General features: G+C 38.3%; 1 protein-coding gene across 4 annotated transcripts in view; it reads left to right on the top strand.

Annotated features, from left to right (window-relative positions):
* NLGN4X (neuroligin 4 X-linked) overlaps positions 1 to 19,287 on the top strand; it is a 265,757-nt gene extending 246,470 nt beyond the window's left edge. For all 4 annotated transcript variants that reach the window (XM_034757415.1, XM_034757422.1, XM_034757434.1 and 1 more), the window contains 3 exons: positions 1,748 to 1,933; positions 3,880 to 4,669; positions 15,744 to 19,287. In XM_034757415.1, the coding sequence (XP_034613306.1) occupies positions 1,748 to 1,933; positions 3,880 to 4,669; positions 15,744 to 16,593 (1,826 nt within the window). In that variant the 3' untranslated portion in view covers positions 16,594 to 19,287. The remainder of the gene's footprint in view (positions 1 to 1,747; positions 1,934 to 3,879; positions 4,670 to 15,743) is intronic.
* The last annotated feature ends 276 nt before the right edge of the window (positions 19,288 to 19,563 follow it).

Consider the following 19,563-nt stretch of genomic DNA (forward strand, 5'->3'; position numbering starts at 1 on the left):
ACCAGAGCCACGACAAACATATCTGTCCTCCCTTGGCAAAGCAGTTCAAATGGACCATGTTTGCAAAGCCCAAGATTCAGTAGAATTACTTATCCTCCTCAGCTCTGCCATATCATATGACCAAAAGTTTTAGATCCACAGAGTGAGCCTAATGGGGAATGTGTCCAAAACTGGTGTGTATTTTTTTCCTAGGGGCCTCAAATTTTCTCCACAGAGCTCTCTATCAGCAGACAGCAACTCTTATCTCACACCAAGGGGGCTCTGGATCATAAGTGGTGAATGTTTATCATTTCAATCAGTCCCTGGGCAATGGTCCCCCAGTGGTTTGTGACCCTCATTTGGCAGCATTGTCTGAACTGGCCCTGATGATTAGCTTAGAAATGGCAATGTGTTACTCTATTTTTAAACTCAGGACAGTTTTGAATTGATGTAAGGTAGTGTTAAATCAATGGTGTCCATTTGAAAATGTTCAGCTGTTCTAAAGTGTTCATCCTAGAATTCTGATCTCCAGTCACATGATAGGATAAGCTCTCTGCAATTTTTTTAAAGCAATGAATGACTATCCACAGTAATATGGACATCGTGCATAGTTTAGAACCCAAATTGTTCCAGTCAGCATGGGTTAGTATGATGCTTCGAGTAAGCTGGTTTCAGAAATGCAAAACTAATCAGCAGGGCCGGCTTTAGGCTGATTCCCCCGATTCCCCGGAATCGGGCCCCGCGCCTTATGTGCCTTTTTAATTTTTTTTACACTCCCGGCGGCGGTCCAGGTCTTCAGCAGCACTTTGGCGGCGAGGGGTCCTTCACTCACTCTGGGTCTTCGGCGGCAAGGACCCCCCCACTGCCAAAGTGCCACCGAAGACCCGGACCACCACCAGATATTCAAATCAGGCCCCACAGTTCCAAAAGCCGGCCCTGCTAATCAGAGTCTTATTTTTTTAGTTCATGTTATTCTAAGTTGCAAGCCAAGTAGCAAATGTGGCATGCTTTATTTCTAAAATCTAATAACTATGGTATAGGGGGTGAAAAAAGATGGCAAAACAACTTTTCATAACATCTCCAAGGAAGGATTTGGAATCCGATTTGTTCAGATGAAGTCTGGATGCTCAGGGTTGAATGGCTGAGGATTGACCTGCTATCTTTCTTGTAAATATCCTTTGTAGAATTGGATTGAGTGTAATTTTTGTTAGGGTTTTCAATTTTCAATTTTGTTTTACTTATATTTTATTTATTTCAACTGTTGCCACATACTTGTCTCTGTATTGTACAAAGATTATAAATTACAGAACTGCTCAGTGCTGGACTATTTTGGTCAATGCCAAAATTAATTCTAAATGAATGTGCAAGAGATCATTGTCCTCAATGAAAGAACTGATGTCCTAATTCTCCCTGTGTGTTGTGGATGCACAATACAATAAGAACATTTGGATGAGGGACTTTTTATGTTACTCACATAAAGATTTATCAAATTTGTGAAACCTTCAACCTGCATTGCTTGTTGGATATTGGGTTATTCTGAAAAAAAGAAATGATTTATTTTATTTTTTTGCCACTACACATGGTGTCTACTGTAGGGAGAAAATGTTCTATGATTTTAATGTTTGCATTGAAGACATTTAGTTAGGACTATGACCTTTTATAAAAATAAATTGAAGGAGAAAAGAAGGAAATATGTGTTGTGAATATGTGGATACCCCATAGCTAATTCTGTGGCTGGTGAACTAAAATTGTCTCTTTTGCCTTTTAGGTTTTCTAAGTACTGGAGACCAAGCTGCAAAAGGCAATTATGGATTGCTTGACCAAATCCAAGCTTTACGATGGATTGAAGAAAATATTGGATCCTTTGGAGGAGACCCAAAAAGAGTTACTATTTTTGGATCCGGAGCAGGAGCATCCTGTGTTAGTCTGCTAACACTATCTCACTATTCAGAAGGTAACAATCCTCTTGGTAAAATAAAGGTAAAAAGGGATCCTTTAAAACCTAGTGCAATTTTTTTTAGACCGAAATGCAAGGCAACTGACACCATCAAGTAGAAACTCAGAATTATATACCAACAACTTAAATGAAATACATAGTGGCCAGTATTCCAGCTGATTCTTAGTAAACCTACATTATGCTTTTTACTATTGCATGAAATCAAAAATAAAACTTAAATTATAAATTTACATTTCAAATTGCTCCCCGGGAAATCTAAACTGTCTGGTTTATATTAATTTTTTCCATTTTCTCTTCCATCAATTGTCTGTCCTACTTGAACTAAAATGGGGCAGTGAGCCTTCTTTGCAAGATGCCTGTCTGTGCACATCAAGCATACATTTTAATGTCTTAACACAATGCAATTGTGTACAAAAAAGAGTAAGCCTCACAGATGTAGAGTCTCATCCTGCAGTCCATATGCATGTAAAGCTCCTACAGGGCTGTAATAAAAGTTTGAGCTGCAAGGCTTTTGGCCCCTGAGTAAAAATGTACTAATGTACAGTGCAGGTATTGAATAGCTCTACAGAAAGATTCCAGTAAGTATGATCAATAATACTGTACAAAAAATTAGAAAAAGACCACAGTTCTCTAAAATCTTTGATCTGTTTCTGCCCCCTTGCTCCTCCGCCTGCTTCAACACACAGAGGAGTCTATAGGATAAAACTATCTTGCAGGGGATAATTGTAGAAGATATTATAGCAAGCATGCTTTAGTTGAAAGTACTTAAAATTATTGCACATATTGGTACAAATAGGGCATAATGAGTAAAACTGGGCTATAAACTATGCCAAAAGCAAACAGATGGAGTGATGAAAATCTTCACTGATCACAGCCTTTACATTCTGTAATTTGTGCAGTAAGTAATAATCATCAGGTGTATTATTCACAGTCAGTTTTCACCATATATGCTTCTGGGTACTCGGAGCTAACTTCTGTCTTAGTCATTTCTATTTCACAAATCATCCACAGTATGTAAGTGCTTTGTAGTCTGTATACACACTCTGGCCAAGACATTTTAGGTTGGATATTCAAATAGGACATTTCAGTGTTCCCACCAGGAAGAAGAACAAAATAACCCAACTAAGCAAACAGCAAAACGTATGGGGAAGATTCACTGGTATGTTCCAACTGCTTTGCTACTCTCTGACAGCACACAGCAGCATTAAATCTGGGTCTCTGGTTGCTCTGCACACCGGAGAATAGCAAAGCAACCAGAATGTACCAGGTGAATCTGGCCCAGTATTTTCAAATCCTTTCAGAAAAATGCAAATATATTCTAATTTATCAGAATAGTCAATGATAACAGGAAAATATAAGTAAAGCAGGTAATGGAAAATGATGTCAGTGCAGAAGGATCCTGGAAATCAAGCCTATTAAACTGTTTTTAGCTGAGCATTTTTTTTTTTCAAATTGTATGATGCCTGGATTCTGTGAAAGGGAAAAAAAGAGTGCATAATTTTCCTTTGACCTTTAAACTAGTGAAGATCATATTTATGTGAGTCATTTACACTCAGAAGAGAATATGATTGTTTGTAGCTGGCACTCCTTCAAAGATTAAAAATGTTAAAGAACTACCACTGTGCTAAAACTGTGGTATTTTTGTTATTAGTGTAGGGTTATTGTGAAAAATATATTTTGTCCTTGAAAATGCTAATCTAAAACTTTCATCCATCAAGAACCAGGGAGATTTTATCTAGAAGTCTATTAAAAGCTACAGTGAAAAGGAAGAAATTAGTTACATTTAAATTAAATTAAATTTAAAAAGTTAAATCAGTAGAACTAGAACTGAAATACAGGAATCTGCATCCTTTCAGTATCATACAATCAAAGTATTCTTTGCTTAGTAAAAGCAGCATTTTTATATGTAATTTCATTTGCATTTAAACAATTTGCACCTGCAGGTTTATTCCAAAAGGCAATCATACAGAGTGGAACAGCCCTGTCCAGCTGGGCAGTGAACTACCAGCCTGCCAAATACACTCGGATATTGGCAGATAAAGTGGGCTGCGACATGCTGGATACCACTGACTTAGTTGAATGCCTTCGGAATAAGAACTACAAAGAACTCATTCAGCAGACTATCACTCCAGCCACGTACCACATTGCCTTTGGGCCTGTGATTGATGGGGATGTGATTCCAGATGACCCTCAGATTCTAATGGAGCAGGGAGAGTTCCTTAACTATGACATAATGCTAGGTGTGAACCAAGGGGAAGGCTTAAAATTTGTGGATGGCATTGTGGACAACGAAGATGGTGTTTCCCCAAATGACTTTGACTTTTCCGTCTCCAATTTTGTGGACAATCTGTATGGCTATCCAGAAGGGAAGGATACGCTCCGGGAGACCATTAAATTCATGTACACTGACTGGGCAGATAAGGAAAACCCTGAAACACGAAGGAAGACCCTGGTAGCTCTGTTTACTGATCACCAGTGGGTTGCCCCAGCTGTTGCTACAGCTGACCTGCATGCCCAATATGGCTCTCCAACATATTTCTATGCATTTTATCACCACTGCCAAAGTGAAATGAAACCAAGCTGGGCTGATTCAGCACATGGTGATGAAGTTCCTTATGTGTTTGGCATTCCCATGATTGGTCCCACCGAATTGTTCAACTGCAACTTCTCCAAAAATGACGTCATGCTCAGTGCAGTAGTTATGACATACTGGACAAATTTCGCCAAAACTGGGTATGTTTTGCATCTTATAGCTTTTTTCATTCCTATGATTGTTCTGAAATACTGAAGTATTCCATTGTAATGGTCCCAAATGATGCATCTTACAATAGTTACAGCACTAATTGGAATCACTAATGCAGAATACTGCTGTAAAAAGGGCTTATTTATATTAATATATTTTTAAACTAATATTTTCTCTATTAAACTAGTTATATGTGAAGAATGATGTATTGTACTTTCCATTAAAGTGGGGCAATTAATAAAAAGGTAAATGTCCTTGAGGTCAAAAGAGCTCAGCAACATGCTGTAAATCAGAGGAATTGTCTTTTTTACTGCAAGAAGAAATTGTGACGTAGATCATACTTATTCACTAAGAAATTCTCTAGTTTTTCATAAAGGGAAGGGAACTTATTGGAGAAGTGGATCAGGAAGATGTCCATTGGGAAGATTTTTCTCTTTGGGAGTCAGAAATGGAATAAAAGTTAATTTACTAGAATCCAGTAATCAAGAAAAGTCTCACACAAATCTGTTTAGGTGGGGGGAAGGGTTTTAAAAAAGGCTGGTTACTAGAACATAGAAAGGCATCAATGTTGTGCAGATATTGCATACGTAAACACTGAAGAAAGAACCTTCAAAGTAACTTAATCTAAGAGGCTATTAATAAATCCTGTGCACTAAGCCTTCTTCCTGTAGCATTCTTCTAAAGAATATTTCAGTATTTTAGTTAAAAAACAAAGGCTCTTTTTGTCAACTTTGACTCTTTGGTACTAAATTAAAATATAGCTACTCATGGCACTGTAAATCTTTCCAATGAACATTCAGGATTGGTTTCCTGAAACTGCAACTCTACTGCAGTGCAGTGAACAGTCTGCAGCAATATAGGAAAGGTTCAGAGATGCCTAGAGTTCTAACACTCACAGGCTTAGCAGCTCTGACGGTCTTTAATGAATCCAAATGACATTCTGGGAAAAGCAATTTTTGCAGTCTTAATGTGGAGCATGAACTGAGTCAAAAATAAAATGCTGCATACAGGTCGCTTTGCTGGCTAAGACAAGACAAAACCTTTTGTAGCAGTGTTCACTAGACAAACAGGTGTTTTTGTATGTGTGGATTGTGCAGTACTGTGGTGACAGTGAATAGGTGATAAAATATTTGAGGTGTATCTGGCATCAAGAAATGGCAACAAGAGGGATAGACTGCTCAGGGGAAAACTGACTTAACTGACTGTGTAATCTATATGACGGTGTGCTATACTGACCGCTGCATTGCATGAACTTCTGACAGGGCTCAGAGACAGATTTTTTCGATGATTAGATTTTTATTAGTGTGGATAAAACAGCTCACATACATCTAAGGATTCAGACCCGTAGAAAAATACCTTAGAGGAATTATTATGTAGGATGTCAAGACCTTCTCTGTGTAGTTATTATTTATAATTATATTATTATTATTTCCATAGAATGCAAACAAGTCAGACTTTTGTTTTTATTTAAGCCTTAGAAGAGCTCTTCACTGCTCCATCTGTCACCATTACTCATAATTTCAAGGCAGTTCCTACGCACTGCTGCTGGAGAGCTGATTTTAGCAGAATATGCATACCATTGCCCAGTCCTCCGGCTGTGGACTTACATTCATATTGTACCTCCTAAAGACTGCACCAATGCTTCAGAAGGGTCATTAATCATTTCCAAAGCACCCAACTGATAATATGCTTAGTAAATGGAAATGAGACTGAAATACAAGATCTATTCCATTGTGGATTCGCTCCTTTACAAGCAGTCTGAAAAATGGATTATAAGTACAGCCCTGTAGCTATAAAATTCCAGGTGTCCTGCAGAAGGGGAACTTCTTTGTTTTGTTTTAACAGAAACCCCAATGTTACTCCATAGAATCCATCTTTTAGAACAAGAAATTCCCTGGTGAATAAATGGAATCTTAAGCTCTATGACTATATTTGTTCTGCACCTCCAACACATCCAACTGAAATGAAAAGGAGAATTTCCTGTGGCAGGGGAAAATAGCATCTTATAGACTATAAAACCTCAAACTGAGATTATATAGGGATTTATTTTAGGTAACTAGTCTTCAATCCACCCTCCCACATACAATTTGGATTCCAGGTGTGCAATCAGGCCTAATACATCAGAAGCACCTGATAGGTTTCAGATTTCTGTTTTTCAGTCATTGTTTTCCTGCTTTATCCTGATATTATTTGGCTGCTTTGTTTTTGTGCCCACGGCAATAAATATTGAAAATCTATTCACTGTGAGACTATAACACTTCAGGTTTCTCTATAGCTGAACCATAAACATTAAAACTGCAGCCTGTTTACAAAAAAATACTTCTGACACTCCTCCAGTCCTGGATGACTCTCACACTGAGACAGCATCTAGGAACTTACTGTACAATTACTGCTCAGTTAGTGCAGAGCTCGGAAGGGCTGTGCTGAGCTTCTAATTGACACACACCTCCTGCTGCTTAAAAACACACACACTGTTTAATGGGTCTACTGCCAAGGCTAGGTTTGGAGGACAGGTCAATACTGTAAAATCACTAGGTGTCAAAGACACAGCAAAAGGCACTGTACTTTTATTGTGTTTTACTTTGAAGTCAGTAACTGAAGCTAGAAAACAAAAAGTGACAAATAAAGAGACTGTTTAGTGTTGAATGGCTCATGCTTGAAATGAACACTTGGAAATTGCAATTTTCTGATGGTCCATTTCCCTTTCAGTACTAAGACTATAGTTGTTAGCCTTCATTCATCATCATCTTGGCCTCTGAATCTACTCACCAAAGCTCTCTCTTACTAAAGATATCCCTTAAAAATAGTGTGTGTGTGTGGGGGGGGGGGAATACATTGTGGAATATATGCAAGAAGCTTTGTTTGGGGGATCACAATTAAATATTGTGTTAACTAATGTACAGAATATAATATATATAAAAATTGTTTGCATGAGATTTTCTTTAAGATCTGCTTTTATGCTTCATCCTGCTGTCCTTGTACAATCACAATTCCAATTTTACATGTTAAAGGAATTGGTCATATCATTCAGGCTTTATCACATCCTCCCACTGTAAGAACAGTGGTAGTGGGATAGAAGGCAAAGAAATTGTAAGGTGATCTTGTCATAGACTACACCTTTATTTCCCTCTCTATGGTCCACCATAGAGCACCTATTTTCATGCTTCTGGCTCCTCAGCCATCACCTCTTGAGTGGAGACACGCATCTCCCTCCCTCCTGACCGGGTACTTCCAGGCTACTCAGTTCCCTCACTACACTGTGAATTCCCTCGTAAGTCAAAGTGCTTAAGCAGATCTGCTTTGCCTTTTCCTCAGAGCCTATACATACACTGTAATTGCCCATAGTTAAGTTACCACAGAGCTCTTTCTAAGCAAGCACTTTTATTCTTAAGTTAAAAGCATTACAGAGAAAACATGAAAAGAAATACAGCAACCTACACACATCTAATAAGCATACCAGAGATCACTCAACTCCAAGAGGGACTGTGGTCAGTAAACAGTCTTCAATCCCCCTCCCCCACACAGGGATTTTTCTATGGTTACAATTTCATAACCCGTTTTGCTCAAGAACACCGATGAACAAGAACACTAATGAAAAGTTTAGTGCCTCCTTTATACAGCCCGGGTCTTCGATTTGGGAATAGGTAATTCATAGACAATGGATTTCTCCCTAGGGTATAGCTTCAAAAGTTTGGATCCAGAAGAGGAAATTTGAACTCCTTTTCTCCAAAGTATTTCTTACAAAACCCACTCAATCAAAAAATCATTCTTTTCTGGTCCATTGTTTAAAAGAGTCATTTGAAACTCATAACTCTTCCCAAAGTTCACATTAGTCATCTCTCCCCTTAAAGAAGTTACATATAGTCCCACAATAATACATCTAAGTTTGACTTTATAATACAATGAACTCACAAGATACATAAACTTAGCTCAATAAAGTTTGCCCAGGATATTGCAGGAAATGACCATATATGTCACAGAAGCTTCCTGAGTTTTCTTTGAATGCTCCACTGCAGGGAAGGGTTGGCAATGCCAAAGAAGAGGCATGGATGGAGCTGAACTGATATTTTAGTTTAGGAGCCAAGCTAGAAAAAATCATTTTGGTTTGAACTGAAACTTTATTGTTTTTAATTGCTGAAATGAGAAAAAAATGCATTTGGGGCTGAACAAAATATTTTGTCCAATCCAAAACAAATAATTTATTTGTTTCTATTCCCTTTGGGTTATGTTAAGCTGGTTTTCACTTTTTTAAATTAGCTAAATTTATTAACAAAACACTGTTTCAAAATGAAAAAAATTTAATGTTTAATTTTAGAATGGTCAAAACAAAACTTTTAATGTCAAAATGGTTGAAATTAACCATTTTGCCATTTTCCGTTTCTTTTTTTTCAGGCAAAACTATTTGCTGAATTCAACCCAGATTTGTGAATAGTTTCAGTGCCCCTCCAAAATGCATTTTTAATGAATTTACTGTGAAGAAGAAGAAGAAGAATCATCTCCTAGCTCTAGGCATGGAGCCTGTGGGCACCTCCCAGTGGCTTGCTGAAAGTACTCCTCTTTGAGGCAGTGTAGGTACAAATGGATATCCATTCAGACTGGCTGATTGAGATCCATTGGGGCACATCCTGCTGAGTGATACTGCCTACCTCCTGCCTTCCCCAGCAGCCCTCTCTTGGCCCTCAGGAACTATTTCCACCTACTACATATGACACAGAGGAGAGTCCTCAGGGAACAGGCATTGGAACCCCCCATTTTTACCTACCTGCCCAGCTCACAGCCTTCTGCTTCCCTCTACTTACGTTAGTGTAGAGGAATGTATAGGCGTCACAGGGTGACTGGTTCCTTTAAGAGGGAATGCGTCCAATTCACCTGTGACTAATTAGTTGTCTCCCAATGGTCATTGGCATCTGGCCTCTATAAAAGATCCAGACAGTAGTTCAGAAAAGGGAGCTGGAAGGAGCAGCATGAAACCTGAGAGAGTCGCAGTTGAGAGCTGTTAGTGAAGAGAACTGGGGCTGAGAGAGACTGGATGAGAGCTATTTAGAGAGTGTTGTGGACAAGAGCAGTCAGAAAAAACTGGCCAGAACTGGCTTCTACCTCTCATGTAGAAGGCTCTTGAAGAGGATCCTAGGTGAAGGGGAAAAACAGCTCAATCACAGCAAACCAAGTCTAAAAACTAGAGGGTTGATTCTGGAGGTTCCCATGAGAATGAATAGAACTTGCAGGCACAGGGACCTCAGGAGTGGAACACTACAGGGAGCCCTTTTGCATAAGGTATCAGTTGAGGGCTTCAGGAAAAGGATTGCAAGCAGCACCGGGAATTGCAAGAGGTTAAGGTCCTGGAATAGGGGAAGAAGAACAGGGGAATGGAGTGGTTTTTTGACTCTCAAGTGCGGGCCCTGGAGATGGTGACACTGGAGTGGGATGGAGGACTGCTCTATTTTAACATGTTGTACTTTGAGGGGGCTGAGAATTGTCTTACTTTGAGGGATTTTCTGAATGTTGAAATTGTACTAAGAAATTGTCCCTGAAGCCAGGGCTTGAGTTGGTTTCTGAGAGGGACATTGTTCCTTTCCTGGGCAAAGGGAACCACTCTACTCACCTCTGGGAAGGCCTCAGCTGGGGTACCATGTCCAGTTTAGGTCACTAATATATAGAAAAGATGTAGAGAAACTGGAAAGGATCCAGAGGTGAGCAACAAAGATGATCAAAGGAATGGAATGAAAGCTATACGAGCAAAGGCTGAAGGAACTGGGTGTGTTTAGTTTAGAAAAGAGGAGATTAAGTGGGGACATGATAGTGGTCTTCAGATACTTGAAAGGCTGCTACAAAAAAGATGGAGAAAAGTTGTTCTCTTTTGCTACAGAGGGCAGGATAACTGGTTATGAGTTCAAACTACAGCATAGCGGATTTAGATGAAATCTCATGAAAAACTTTCTAACTGTATGAAGAGTAAGACAATGGAAAAGACTGCCTTGGTAGCTCCTTTGCTGGAGGCTTTCAAAAGGAGGCTGGATAGCCTCCTCTGAGTTGGCATCTTGGCAGGGGATTAGACTAGATGATTCTGACCCTATGATTCTATGAAAGGAGGTGACCATTCTCTGTAGTGGAGAAGTTGGAAAGCTCAGTCAGCCCCAGGGAATGTAGGGGAAATTGAAGTGGGACTTGACTGTATCATAGTTGGTTGGTCACAGGAAAGTGCCCTGGCAGGGGTGAGCCCTGCTACACAGGCCGAAGGGAAAAGACATTGATTTTCGTATTGAACACCTTGTGTAATAGGTCTCTGCAGAAAAATAGTAGTAAAATACTTTTCCTAAACTCTACCAAATTTGAAACAAATGATAATTTGAATGAATAGATCTCTCAGTGTATAGGCAGAACTGGTAGTGATGCCTATTATTAAGGTGGCCTGACACTTTCCATTATAAGATCCTCAGATTTCAGTTCCTTCTAGCATTTATAGTTTATTTTAAATTCAAATCTTCAAATATTTCTTACAAAAGATGTGTATATTGCTTACCCTCTAATATTTTATTTATCTTTTTGTTTGAAGATAATTGGTTTATTCCAGGTCTGTGTTACTGAAAGAAAGTACAATCACTATTGTTTTGGTTTCATAAATAGATACAATAGCTGTCAGAAGCCAATATTATTAAGAGATTGCACGGGAAAAATCAGAAGTGTAAAGAGTAAACTCTTTTACACACACCCACTTGCAGCAAAACTCATTGTTGAGAGGAAGTGCACTCTCAAGGGCGCCTTTTGCCTTTCTGTTAACAAAGAGAGTGCAGTATGTTTGCAGCGCATGTGCAGCTGCAACAGTGGCACTGAACTTCAGTTGCAGAAATGCATTTTGTCATCCAGCAAAGTCACAAAGTGCCACAAAAGAATGAAACATATTTAGAATACAAAAGTGCCTGTCAAAAGTTTATTATGATAAGTAACAGTTAATATATTCATGAAAACTGTTAGATAAAGGTTACAATTTGAGCAGCATTATGTAGAGCTCAGTGAGAGATGCGACTCCCTGCGGAGTTCTCATTCTACTGGTGTTAATACCCAGAGAAATTCAGTAGTGTTTCATTGTGAAGTCTTCCGTTATCTTAACTGGCTGCCAGAGCTTCAACTTGTGTGCATGTGTTATTATTTTGCTCCTGAATCAGCCATCACATCATTGCAAAGACATTTATTTCATGACACTTGAGAAGCAAGCTGCATGTAGGCACTTTGAAGAGCTGTGCATCAAGAACTGTAGGTTGGTCATCACTGTGCTACCGGATCTAACTGGGGCATAATGACAGGAGTCACAGCTCACAAAGAAGGAAAGTGGAAGAGAGTGGTGGATGAATTCTCTGTGATTTCCCTCTCTGGAAAGGTTAGGGTGACCAAATGTCCTGATTTTATAGGGACAGTCCCGATATTGGGGCTCCTATTACCCCCCACTTCCTGTCCTGATTTTTCACACTTGCTATCTGGTCACCCTAAGAAAGGTCTACAGTTTGAGTCAGTCCCTCAAGGAAAACGGCTAGATGATACAAGAGAGACTGTTCTCAGATACTGATCTGAAGGTACTTTGCTGGCAGACATTCACTTTGAGAACATTTCGGGTGTAGAGCGAATTTAGAGTGAAACATTTAAAATAAGCATCATTAGTAAAGAGCAAACACTGATCAATAATTATATTCTAGCAATTATATGAAAAGAAGAATGGTGTCTAGGCTAAAGCACAAGATTGGGAACCAGGAATTCCTAGCTTTGTCACAGACTTTGTATGTAACTTTGAGCAAGTCACTTGGCCTGCCTGTGCCTCTCTTTCCCCAGCTGAAACACCGGGGATACTAATACTAACAATTAACTCAGAGGGATGTTGTAAACCATAATTCATTGAAATGTTCTGAGAGCTTGGCTGGAGCATTTATAGAAACATAGAAAAGCATTGTTCTTCTTTTATTATATTATTATCTGCATTATTCAGGAAGCATTCCAGTCGTTTTCTTTGTTTCATAAAGACATGGATGAGCTTCCAGAATGTCTATAGGCCAAAAGGTAAATTGAAAGGCTAAAATTACAAAACAGGAAGTGGAGGGACAGTGCCAAGTGAAAGGTCCAAAGTCAAGTGAATGGCTAATTGCCAAGTGAAACCAACTATGCAGATCCATGAGCTATTCACATGTGTGATATTATGTCCCCCATCCAAGCCTATGGAATAGCTTCACAAAGGTTATTTCTGACTATTTTACGATATGGGCAAGAATATCCTCATATCAACAGATCTTCCATCCCCAACCCATACTCCTTCACACTGGCATGTAAGGAGTTCCTACAGAGTGGGGCACTACTCCTCTACACACTCCCTAACCCTTTGCATTCAGAGTTGGAGGATGGTATAGGAGTTTTCCCTTTACTAAACACACAATCCAACTCTTTGTGGCGCGGGAAGGGGTGAGGGAAGGGATGGTTAGTGAAATCTAAAAACATGCCAGTTTAGCTGAGTGGGTTTTTTTTATTTTTTAATCTTTGCTGTAACCATGGTCAGCATTCTGCAGTCATTTACACAGTGATAACATTACCTCAGAAATGACACTATGAGGTAAAGTAGTCCATCTTGCTGCCATTTCGGCATTTTATGGGTAAAATCCTGGCTCATTTGAATTCAATGACAACATTTCCATTAACTTCAGAGGGGTCAGGATTTCACTTTACAGTATTGTCACATAAAAAGAAGTTGTCTTCATTTCCATACATAGAGGGTGGGATGGAGTGGAAGAATAATAGTAAATGTATCCAGCCCATGATCCTGATCCTGTGTTTCATGGAATGTACTGAATCCTCTCATGTCCCTTGGGTTTAGTTCTTTGAGCACAACTAACTTGCATCTGTTGGCTTAAGTTATACACCTTCTGCACCTACACTGCAGAACATGGCCCAGGATTTCTAGGGCTATGAACTGGAACAGTGTGTGCTTAAGAAAGAGGATAGAAAATATGACACTAATTTCCTGCTATAGTTGTTCCAGGCTTTTGAGTTTCTAATGGGGGGAAATGACTTGTGCTTTTATAATCTATGTAAGTTTATCCAGGTTTTAGAATTCTTGTCTTGTGTCCAAAAGTACTGGAGTAGATATATTGCATCAAGCCAGTGCCTACTTGTCTGGATTTGGCAAATCCTCCTCTCTATTCTTTGAGAACAAAAGGAATACTTTATTTCCTTTTCAAATGCATGTTAGAATTCCTCAGAGTGGCAGCACATTGAAATCTCTGGCAGTATTGCTTGGAAAGGGAAAGCTCTACCTTAGCTTCAGACAAGGAGTAACAACATGGGATCAAATTGTGGCTCGTAGATATAACTTAAAAGAATAAAATCTAAAAACTTCTGGAATACCCAACATATATCTTCAGCAGATGGCAGGCATGTGGTACAGAATAATACGCAAAATAAATAAATAAATAATAAAAAAAGACAAAATTAGATTAAGAATAATTTTTAAAATTGTATTTTACTTGATTGAATTCAAGGATAAATTCCCCCTGGTAAGCAGGTGAATAGAAGCATCTTTAGATTATTAAAGCTAAATGCCAGTTTAGATCTAGCACTAAGGAATAACAGTTTTTGAACAACAAAAGAACCTTGGGAACATTTAATCATCTCATGGGCATTTAAAAAAAGAAAACGAAAAAGCTTTTAAAACTGTAATATTGGATGAGGGAATTCCTGGAACATAGATAAGAGCACATTAGAAGAAAAAGAAAAAGATTAGATTGATTTTTGAAAATGATAAACTAATGCATATGGGAATGGTGAAAAGAAATGTCAGTATAATGCATAGAAGATACATTATATACTTTAGTATGATATATTATAAACACGGACAATATTCTTTGCCCTCTGAAAGCTGAACCCTCCTCCAAAATGGAATATCTAACTAGCTGTTATACTTAGATATAGCGTTCATGTTTCAAAGGAAGGAACATGCATGTTATTGCTAAAGGGTTTGTGCAGATTCAAATTATTATTGGTTTTGGTTCTTTTAATTTTAATTTCCCCCTGCTAATTTAAAGGCGGACATTTCATTTTTAAAAAGTCAAACATGAACAAATTTATACTGAATGGTTAATATATTTTTAAAGTTTTTTTTTTTTTAATATCAGATGATGTTCTTAAAAGTATAAAACTGGAAAGATAGTAGAAATACAAATTTAAATGTTGGGCTGATCAGATATTGTCCCCTTAGGGATTATCTCCGAGCTCCTGTAAAAGCAGTTGGACTAGTACTAATTTCCCTCCCCACCCCCATCCTAAGATGTTTGGACAGGGTCAAAGCCTGTGATGCTATATTTAGTAGTGTTTAACACACTGTACTCACAAATAGTAATTTGTTAATGCAAATGATAGAAAGATTTGCCACATGTCAACACAAAGCTTTTCCCTCACGTGTTTGGTGAAAAGGAGAGCTAATAGTAGCATAAAGCAAGGGATATATACAAATAGATAGAATTTTTTCTCAGTTATGTGTTAGCCCTATGTCACAATGGTTTGAAGTTATTATATACCAACATTAATTGTTATTATAATGTACCCTATACATTATTATTATATACCAACTTAAAAGCATTAGGCAGATCCTTAGCTGATACATCTTGTCATAGTTCCATTGCAGCCGGAGTCTGGTTGCCATTAACAGTCAATTTTTAACAACCACACAGTGTTACCTGATACCCTGAAGCGAAAGTCAAATCTTGAGACATCCTGAGCACCTACAACTCCCACTGCTGCAGGTGCTCAGTACCTCTCAAAAATTCATCTTTAATGCCTAATCCTTGAAGCCAATGCCAAAACTTCAGCTGATTTCAGAGGGAGTAAGATCAAGTCCTATTTTCTATTCTATATATAGGGAACTACTGTAATATCTCATATTTCCTGTATAGTAAATGTTTTTGTTTTTTTAATGACACCACTGCAGGGTTACATTTAGCTAACGGTCTTCAGTTTCTGTTAATTATTGTCGGATAAAACAGAGTTCATTTCTTGATTGAGTGTAATGTTGTTTTGTTTTTACTGTTGTAGAGATCCAAACCAGCCTGTTCCACAAGACACAAAGTTCATCCATACAAAACCCAACCGTTTTGAAGAAGTGGCCTGGTCTAAGTATAACCCTAAAGACCAGCTCTATCTGCACATTGGCCTGAAACCCCGAGTTCGGGATCACTATCGAGCAACAAAAGTCGCCTTCTGGTTGGAACTTGTACCACACTTGCACAACTTAAATGAAATATTTCAGTATGTTTCCACAACAACTAAGGTGCCGCCTCCTGATATGACCTCATTTCCTTATGTCACCAGACGTTCTCCTGGAAAGTTGTGGCCAGCGACAAAACGCCCAGCAATGACACCAGCCAACAATCCTAAACATTCAAAGGACACCCACAAAACAGCCCCAGAGGATACAACTGTCCTGATAGAAAACAAGCGAGATTATTCCACAGAGCTGAGTGTTACCATCGCAGTGGGGGCATCCTTGTTATTCCTCAACATTTTAGCTTTTGCTGCATTGTATTACAAGAAAGACAAGCGACGTCACGAGACACACAGGCGCCCTAGCCCCCAGAGGAACACAACCAATGATATAGCGCACATACAAAATGAAGAGATTATGTCATTGCAGATGAAACAACTAGAGCATGACCATGAGTGTGAATCGCTGCAGGCACATGACACCCTGAGACTAACCTGTCCACCTGACTACACCCTTACTTTGAGAAGGTCCCCAGATGACATTCCACTAATGACACCCAACACCATAACCATGATTCCAAATACATTAACAGGAATGCAACCTTTGCATACTTTCAACACCTTCAGTGGAGGACAAAACAGTACTAATTTACCCCATGGACATTCCACAACTAGGGTATAGCTCTGCCATTTCCCCCTCTTACCCCACAAGCCACTTGGAAGAAAAAGAAGTAGAGAAAAGAGCATTCACCATTGAACAACTTGTTAAAAAACAACAACAAAAAGTAAACACGAAGGGCAGTCCTTATTTTCTTACTGATCCTTCCCATAGAAACTCTCTGATATTAAAAATCAGCTTCAAACCCTGTGAAATGTGAAACATGTACATTGCTGTTATGATACTGCTTTAAGATCTCAGCCGCTTTGATTGAAAGTTGATGCCAGAAGAAATCACTTGAAAGGATGTTTTGAGAGTAACAAACAGAAGCAGAATCTTCTGGAACACAGAGCCAGTGACTGTACAGTTTTTTTAATATATGAAATAAAAACAAAAACACCAGTTCTTTATGTGCCATACCATGACTGGCCCTTGTTAAAACAAAGACATCACCGTGGGCTTTTATCCAGCATAAGAAGCTGTAACCAGAAGGGGGAAATAGGATTTTATTGTTAAAAATAAGAGGACTATGCAGTAAAATACGTATAGTTCTGTGCAAAGAGATGACTTGCCAGCCTGAACTATATTTAAAGAAACTTTGTAAAAAGTGTACATAGCTGTGAGTTTAAAAAAATAAGCTTTTATTGACGTTTTCAGTTTGAAAAGAACTTTTAGAGATTGTGCTTTCAGTTGTGACCTATGTGTATATACATTAGTCATATCACCTCTGTTTCCTCCAGACCAAAAGGAGGATTTTCTTCTTAATTACTAGTGGTGAACAAAGACATGAGTTTTTCTAACATGTTTCATTTATAGGAGGACATGGTATCATACACAGAATACAGTTGTCTGTGTGACCTGCGTATTTTCCCTTACAGGTTACAGAAGTGCATGTTAAAGCATTCTTAGGAGACAGTTGTTTTTTAGATTTTTTTCTTTTCTTTTTGTGTTAGCCTTCATTAAATTGCAACACAGAGATGGATCAGAAAATGGAAATCACGATTATTGTTTTAAGCTTGTTGAATTGAGCAAAGAAACAACAATACAATGAGTCCAGTTTTGTAGTTCTTGGTTATTTTAATACATTAGGAAGACTTGCTTCACAATCTAGTGCCCTGACAAACTCAAAGAAAACCTGCCTCTTGGTCAGTCTTTTATGAGGAAAACTAGCTCTATATTCACCAGCAGCTGCAGAAGAGCTTTTGCTGAGGAAGCACCCACTCAGCTTTGCCAAACTGAGGGAAAATGAAATTTGACAGAGAAAGGGGGTGGGGTGGTTTGTTTGGTTTTTTAAAAGTGGAAAGGTCATGACTGATTGGTATGAAAAGAGCTTTTTCAGCCAGTATCCCGTTATGGTGATCAAGAGTGCACCTGTCTGAAAACTCTATTTTTGCTGGTTAATTATATAGCTGTGACAAAACCAGTCAATATTGTTGAGAACTAAAAAGAGAGGTAGCTAAATGTGCTCTGTGTGAATTTATATGAAAATTCTGGACAGCTTCATTGTCAGTAAAAGGTGAAATTATTATTCTCCCCTGCCCTCCCTTAACTGGGGAACTAAGGGCAAAAACAAGCTGTCGCACAAGGGGCTCAGCAGTTTCATTTAAACAGCTGATTCAAGTGCGAAAAGCTAGACATGAATTATTAACTGATGAAGGTTGTTTATATTTTGTCGCTAGAAAGTGACTGCATCATCAAGAGATAGTAACCAAAGATATTTGAACAAAGTTGCTCTGCACTTGAACATGACTATCCCAGATGTATTTTGTATTTTTATTTCAGTACCAAACTGGGCACGGCACCGTCATATTGTCTGTCCCATACAGAACCTAACACAAGATGCCTTCTACCTTTGTGATAAAACACTTTGGAATAGCCAGCCCGTGAAATGATATTGTAGACAATGATATCAAAATCTGTGGGCTCTGCACAACTCCTTGCTGTGTGTGCATGGCAGAGAAGTGGGTTCTGAGAGAAATGAAAAGAGATTTAATACAGTAAAAATGCATCATATGACCAATCATGTTTTATACGTAAGAAGACAGATATGTTATGCAGATTAGAAAGTGTTGAAGCAACAGTCCCAACCTGCATCTAGTAGCAAATGGAAAAATTTCTTCTTCACTGATCCATCCCATAATGTTTATTAAAGCTGACTCTTTACCAGGCCATTTCCACAACCTATGTATTGCCTCAGCTGAGATGCAGTAGTTCATGACTCTAAAAAAAGGCAGTGATGCTTGGCATCATAACCAGTTGGGTATATTTGTAATGTGAATTACAGTATTTGTTTAGTACTTCCAATTGTCTTCTGCTAGCAATATGTACAGTAATGTGTCAGGCTTGTGACATTTGGGTAAAAAAGTTCCTGTAAGTGAATGATTTTAGCTTTTAAAAATAATTATGATCAAGTCAATTTAATAATTTAATACATCTGAATTGATGTATGATTTATAAATGGAAAATATTTATAGAATCTTCATAGAATTCTATAATAATGATAACAGAATATACTTGGCAAAGAAAAGAAAACAAGAACTTTCCCAGGCTTATAGTCTTGACCTTAAGAGGCACGCAGGGTTTAATGGTTTCTTTTGTTATTGTTTTGCAAATTTTTGTTTTTGCCTTAAGTAATGATAGAAGATATATATGGCTGGACACATATGTATAAACTTTTCAGCAGCATTTTTAATAATAAAATATCACAGTATTTTCTAATGTTTTGTGCAAAGAATTATGTGTTCATCCCTTTTTTTTTGGTAGAAAGGTATTTTTTTTAAATCTCCTTTTAATGATACAGTGTAAATGATGCCTTGCTATACAGTATAATAGTATTAAATTAGTAGAGGTTGCATTTTCAAGATATTGTGTTGGCCTGGCTATTAAATATCTATAATCCTGTTGCTCAGGTGATGCTCAGATGATGAACATATTCTGGAAGAGAAAGCTCCATGTGTTTATCCCTATGCTCTATGGATCCCATTGAACTCTGTT

Source organism: Trachemys scripta, chromosome 1 (genome assembly GCF_013100865.1).
Source record: "Trachemys scripta elegans isolate TJP31775 chromosome 1, CAS_Tse_1.0, whole genome shotgun sequence".
Classification (NCBI taxonomy): Eukaryota; Metazoa; Chordata; order Testudines; family Emydidae; genus Trachemys; species Trachemys scripta.